The sequence below is a fragment of the Amphimedon queenslandica genome, unplaced genomic scaffold (genome assembly GCF_000090795.2).
Source record: "Amphimedon queenslandica unplaced genomic scaffold, v1.1 AMPQUscaffold_12524, whole genome shotgun sequence".
NCBI lineage: Eukaryota > Metazoa > Porifera > Demospongiae > Haplosclerida > Niphatidae > Amphimedon > Amphimedon queenslandica.
The window spans coordinates 10,551-17,463 of NW_003547239.1; the positions used below are offsets into that span (position 1 = coordinate 10,551).

General features: G+C 34.6%; 1 protein-coding gene and 2 long non-coding RNA genes across 3 annotated transcripts; 2 read left to right on the forward strand and 1 right to left on the reverse strand.

The window, feature by feature from the left end:
- Positions 1 to 1,572: 1,572 nt before the first annotated feature.
- LOC109587570 (uncharacterized) lies at positions 1,573 to 3,012 on the forward strand. The gene is made up of 2 exons (XR_002187684.1): positions 1,573 to 1,594; positions 2,847 to 3,012. It is a non-coding gene; the product is annotated as an uncharacterized LOC109587570 (long non-coding RNA).
- A 1,972-nt stretch (positions 3,013 to 4,984) lies between these two features.
- Positions 4,985 to 5,148, reverse strand: LOC109587572 (uncharacterized). The gene is made up of 2 exons (XR_002187685.1): positions 5,112 to 5,148; positions 4,985 to 5,022 (listed from the first exon to the last, which is right to left on the reverse strand). It is a non-coding gene; the product is annotated as an uncharacterized LOC109587572 (long non-coding RNA).
- Positions 5,123 to 5,697, forward strand: LOC109587571 (uncharacterized). Its single transcript, XM_020003801.1, has 2 exons — positions 5,123 to 5,619; positions 5,669 to 5,697. The coding sequence occupies exons 1-2, from the start codon at positions 5,133 to 5,135 to the stop codon at positions 5,695 to 5,697; spliced, it is 516 nt and encodes a 171-aa protein (XP_019859360.1). The 5' UTR covers positions 5,123 to 5,132.
- Positions 5,698 to 6,913: the final 1,216 nt, after the last annotated feature.

Here is a 6,913-nt window from a genome sequence, read left to right on the forward strand (position 1 = left end):
TTTTAAAACTAGCCACACTAGAAGACAGCATCGTAGTGCATTTACATACTGGGGAGAGGAGCCCAGTAGAATGGATCTTGCTAAGGAGAGGTATGGTGGTTGTTTCTCTCACGAAGAAGTGGAAAATGTAAAGACTTTTCTACGTATTACTGTTGTTTGGGCTACTGTTTTTTCCTTAAATGTTTCTGCTTTTTTTTGTTGGACTCACTTAATTTTACTATACAGTTTAAAAATGGTTCTAAGGATAATGCTAGAGAAGCTATTAGGTTTTTAGGTAATGTCACCCCTTTATTTGTTCTAGTCCCTTTGTTTGAACTAGTTATTTTACCTCTCTTTCCTAAATTAGAATATTTTATTATTAATCCATTGAAAGGACTTGGTTTGGCTTATATTCTCATCATATTATCAATTGTTAGTTTATTTCTCATTGACTTGATTGGAAGACTTGTTGCTGATAATAACTCTGATGTGCCTTGCTTTTTTATGTGGAAATCAGTCAATCAAACAATTGATATTTCCTATTGGATACTAGTCATACCATCAGTATTAGCTGGTACATCATATTTTCTTACCAAGATATGTTTGTTTGAGTTCCTGTGTAGTCAGTCTCCTTTTGGTATGCATGGAATGATCATTGGACTGCACTGGTTTTATAATGGTATATTCACTGACTTTGCTATAGGTATATTTTTAATAGTTTATCATTACCCTATACCCTCAGTCTCATTTATGTCATGTACCTCATGATTCACAATCATGCTTTGTATAATTACTGGTATTGGATTAGTGGTGTATGTATTAATAGCTCGATGGTATGTCAATAGGGTCAGGTATACTGATCTTGGTCTACATACAGCAGTAGAGGAACACTGGGAGAATAGACTAACATCGGAAAATAACACTGAAACTGAAGTTTTTCTTATTTCTAGTTTGAGATGATTTTTATTAATTTTTGCATTTTTAAAGAATTTTGTAGCTTCATTAATTTTATCATTCAATGCACTACACTTGAAAATTAGCCCTGCCTTAAAATTTTTTTAGCGATCAGAGTAAGATGTATTGATGTAAAAGCACATCTGAGGTCTCTTGGACAATTGCAAAAGGCACAGCCCCTAGTCAAGCAGCATCTTGTCTATGCTGTGCAAACCACTTGCTTCACCAAAAAAGTACGGTATAGTGCAAAATTTTTGAGGGCTGTAAATTTTGCAGATTTCGTGGTTTTTTGAAAATTTGCAAAAATCAAATTATTATGGTACAAGATGCCAGATGGCATAAATTTTTAGGCAAATTCACGAATATTACAGCCCTCAAAAATTTTGTGCTACACAGTATTGTTTGCTAAAATTAGTAGACTGTATATGTACCAGTTACTATTGGAATCATACCTTATTTGGCCTACTCACTGATCTAGCTGTGATTTCATGATATTGATAATGTTGTTGTAATTGACAGTCACATGATTTTGATAAGGTCTGCTATTAACATAAGATGGATCCTGTCTCTCCAGAAAGAAGGAGGTTGTTACTCTCTTCTTCACTTGTTAACAATGCAAGTGAAAGGAAGTACAAACCTTTCAACTGCTTCAGTAACTACTGTAAGGAATTAAAGTCTCGTTCATTGAGTTTACCATCAATCCTACTACTGATTTATGCTCTACCAATTGAAACTTGTATTTTAATGACTGACTTGACCAGTAACCAGTTTAGCCAGTGTGTAAATTATTTGAAAGGATAGAACACAGATAACCATGATAACCATGATAACCGGTTACCTAACAGTACATCTCCTAATGATCCCCCCTATAACTGGCCACATATGCAAGATAAGAGCATTCATTCACTGGTTCTGGCTGTGCCTTTATAGTGGATTATTGCAGATGAACTCACCATTTCAGTTGTGGCCCTTGCTCTCTTTTCTTTTTGTCTTTGTCTTCATTTTTTCTTTAGGCATCGTTTTGAGCACATACCTATTTCTAATCCTTATAAAATTGTATTTAAAGTATTGAAGTTTTCTCTCACAACTAGTCGCACTAGAAGACAGCATCGTAGTGCATTCACATACTGGGGAGAGGAGCCCAGTAGAATGGATCTTGCTAAGGAGAGGTATGGTGGTTGTTTCTCTCATGAAGAAGTGGAAAATGTAAAGACTTTTCTACGTATTGCTATTGTTTTTGCTACTGTTTTCTCCTTATTTGTTTCTGCTTTTCCAATTGTATTCCAGTTATTTCATTTTACTGTACAATTTAAAGATGGTTCTGAAGAAAATGCTAGTAATGCTGTTTGGGTTTTTGGCAATGTTGTCCCTTTGTTTGTTCTGGTCCCTTTGTTTGAACTGGTTATTCTACCTTTCTTCCCTAAATTAGAATATTTTATAATTAATCCATTGAAAGGACTTGGTTTAGCTTATATTCTCATTATATTATCTATTTTTAGTTTATTTCTCATTGACTTGATTGGAAGGATTACAAGTAGCATTACATGTACTTTTAAAATGCCTTGTTTCTTCATGTGGAAATCAGTCAATCAAACAATTAATTTTTCCTATTGGATACTACTCATACCATCAGTATTAGCTGGTACATCATATTTCCTCACATGGATATATTCATTTGAGTTCCTGTGTAGTCAATCTCCTTTTGGTATGCATGGAATGATTTTTGGACTGTTCTTGTTTTTAATTGGTTTGTCTACTGACTTTGCTATAGGTATATTTTTAATAGTTTATCATTACCCTATACACTGGGTCAATTTTTTGTCATGTACCTCTTGGCTTTCTATTATATTTGGTATAATCGCTGTCATTGGATTAGTGGTGTATGTATTAATAGCTCGATGGTATGTCAATAGGGTCAGGGATACTGATCTTGGTCTACGTGCAGCAGTAGAGGAACACTGGGAGAATAGACTGTTATTGGAAAGTGGCACAAATGACACTGGTACAAGAGATGTTGTTATTTCTAGTTGATTTTTCTTAATTTTTGTATTTTTGAAGAATTTTGTGATTTACTTTTAATGATCATTTCCTGCCTATCACTTTAAAACTAGCCCTGCCTTAAGAAATGATTCCCTGGCAATCAGTGTGAGATGTATTGCAATATTTTTAGCTGAAGAACATATATCCATTATTAGCTTTTTCTCATCGGAGTCATCCTACTTTCCTTCAAGCCATGAAAAGACAATGTTCCTTGTCTTAAGAGACAGGAAAAGCAATGTCTGAAATGCCTGGGTACATGTAAATCAAAATTGGATAATCACATAGTAAAAAAAGTATAATCCTCACCCCCACTATATTGACAATTGCTTAGCTTTCCTTTTAATTTTTACATCTTCAATGAAACCTTAATAATTCCTCTGTTTGGACTGTTGCAGTAGGGTTTTTGCAAAGCATCCTAAATGAGCTAAACAGCAAAAGTCATCTGCAATAGCATTAGAATTTAGAACACTGAGAACTATACCAATTCTACAAAATTTGTAGTATAAAAATGAAGCCATCACCATAATAATATAGACGTTAAAATAATGAAACTTCACTACGTAATTTCAAATTATCATGTTGGGATAAATCTTACTTCCTCCTCTCTATTTTCATCCATGTTATTTCTTTTGACTGGTCATTATTTTCTCAAGTCTAGCCCCCCTCTTTCTCCTCTTCTTCCAGCTGATTGAACAAGATTCCTTATTAACTTTTAAAACTTTGTACTGTTCTGTTTTGTGTAGGATTGTATTGAGATGTAAGTCATGTACAAATATTGTCAGCTAAAAGGTCTCGCATGTTGACAAATTCCCCCTGATGAATTCACTGAATCAGACAATGGGGAACGTGGTCTGCCACTGGAAAAAGAACCAGGCCTGGACTGATGTAGTGATGCAGGGTATAGGAGGAGAGACCAGTGATAAAACTGCAGGTGTTCAATCACTAGATATTGTTAATAGGTTGCTACAACCTTGTTGGGCTGTCATATAGTTGTGACCATTTTGGCATTTCTGTATGGGTCACACTATAGATATGAGACTTAGTTTGTTGCATGCAGCGATACATAACCATGGGACCATAATATTTAGATATTAACTACTTTTGACAGTTGTTTCTATGTTTGAAAGCAATGCTAACTGAATTGAGATGCAAAATGTTTGACTCACCTTTGTCAAAAGCCAAAGTAATCTTTTTTGTTATTTTTGTATCATAACAATTAAGTAAAGGCTAAAATAACATTCACATGATTTTGATAATGACTATAGTCACATGATCACTGCTATTGAATTACTACTGAATATAACATGGATCCTGTCTCTCCAGAAAGAAGGAGGTTGTTACCCTCTTCTTCACTTGTTAAAAATGCAAGTAAAAAGAAGTACAAACCTTTAAACTGCTTCAGTAACTACTGTAAGGAATTAAAGTCTCGTTCATTGAATTTGCCATCAATCCTACTACTGATATATTCTCTGCCAGTAACAGTTAGTTATGCATTTTCTGAAATAATTTTGAGAAATTTATCTTACAGCCAATGTGGATCTGGATCTATTGCCTCTGCTAACAATCCAGTATTTCATAATGTTGGAATTATAATGAGAAATGCTCTCTTTCTTCTTGCTCCTTTCTGTGGTTGGTTATCAGATACTAAGATTGGTAGAGGTAATGCTATTTATCTTGGTCTATGGCTTGGTTGGATAGGCACTTTATTGTTTGCCATAGGATGCTTTATGCAATATTTTTTATGTGATACTAATGCACTTTTTGGGCTAACTTATGCATTTTTTGGTATAGCTTTTGTTTTCATGTTAGTCTCATTGTCACTCCTGTATACTAATATATTACCATATGGTATAGACCAGTTAATGAATGAATCTTCTGTTAAGATAAGAGCATTCATTCACTGGTTCTGGCTCTGTCTTTATAGTGGATATGCTTTGCCAATTATTATTGCAGATGAACTTACCATTTCAGTTGCGGCCCTTGCTCTCTTTTCTTTTTCTCTTTGTCTTCATTTTTTCCTGAAGCATCGTTTTGAGCACATACCTATTCCTAATCCTTATAAAATTGTATTTAAAGTATTGAAGTTCTCTCTCACAACTAGTCGCACTAGAAGACAGCATCGTAGTGCATTCACATACTGGGGAGAGGAGCCCAGTAGAATGGATCTTGCTAAGGAGAGGTATGGTGGTTGTTTCTCTCATGAAGAAGTGGAAAATGTAAAGACTTTCCTACGTATTGCTGTTGTTTTGGCTACTGTTTTTCCCTTATTTATCCCCATTATTCCAGTTTTAAGTAGTTCCTCAAATTTTGTTGTACAGTTTAAAGATGGCTATGAAAGAAGTGCTAAAAATGCTATTTGGCTGCTTGGCAACCTCACTTCTTGGCTTGTTGTAGTCCCTTTGTTTGAACTGGTTATTCTACCTCTCTTCCCTAAATTAGAATATTTTATAATTAATCCATTGAAAGGACTTGGTTTGGCTAATATTCTCATCCTATTATCAATTGTTAGTTTATTTCTCATTGACTTGATTGGAAGGATTGCTAGTAGCATTACTTCTGAAATGCCTTGCTTCTTCATGTGGAAATCAGTCAATCAAACAATTGATATTTCCTATAGGATACTACTCATACCATCAGTATTAGCTGGTACATCATATTTTCTCACATGGATATATTCATTTGAGTTCCTGTGTAGTCAGTCTCCTTTTGGTATGCATGGAATGATCACTGGACTGTTCTGGTTTTTGCATAGTATATATGTTGATATTGGTTCAAGCATCTTATTAATAGTTTATTATCACCATATACCCTGTGTCTCATTTATGTCATGTACCTCATGGCTCGCTGTGATATTTAGTATAATTACTGGTATTGGATTAGTGGTGTATGTATTAATAGCTCGATGGTATGTCAATAGGGTCAGGGATACTGACCTTGACCTACGTGCAGCAGTAGAGGAACATTGGGAGCACATGCTGATTGAAGAAGATAACACAAATAATGATATTGAAACAGAATATTTTGTTATTTCTAGTTATATGTGATTTTTAATTTTTTCCTGGTATTATTTTTTGAATATTAAAATTTTGACTTTTTTCTAAGTTACTGTGTTGTTATCCTGAAACTAGTTCTGCTTTAACAAGTAATTCTATAAGCAAGAGTTGGCTTTGAGGTGGCCTAGTAAATAGAGCAATAATATTGGCATTATTTTTCCAATGACATAATATTATGATTCACAACTTGGGCACTGTCTAATAGTCACACTAGAAAACAGTATTGTTACTCTCCTTCCATGTTATTTCTCTTTGACTGGTTGTGGTTACTCAAAGTCTAGCTCCCCCCCTCTTTCTCCTCTTCTTCCAGCTGATTAAACAAGATTTTTTGTTAACTTAAAAACTTTGTGTTATTCATTGTTTTGTAGGATTGTATTGAAACACGACAACAAGATATTGTCTCGCATGTTAACAAATTCCCATTTTACTGAACCTGACAATGGGGAATGAGGTCTGCCACTTGAAATAGAATCATGCCTGGACAAGAGCAGGTAGAAATGCTGATGTAGTGATGCAGGGTGCAGGAGGAGAGGACAGTGATACAACTGCATGATCATTAGATATTGTTAAAATGTTGCTACAACTATATGTGGGGTTTGTCAACTGGTTGTGACCACCTTGTCATTTCTGTATGGGTCACTAGATATGAGATACAGTGTTGATTCCATGCAGCGATATATAACCAGGAAATCATAATATTCAGATATAAACTACTTTTGACAGTTGTTTTAATGGCTGAAAACAAGAACAATGTTTCTCCTCATAATAAAAATAATAGCAAAGCTGCTAATTGGCATATTGAACAGTGATTATGAGTATTATAGACAATAATCATGCAGGGAATTAGATACAAAAGTGACTGCTGGAGCTTTTGAAAAGCCAAAGTA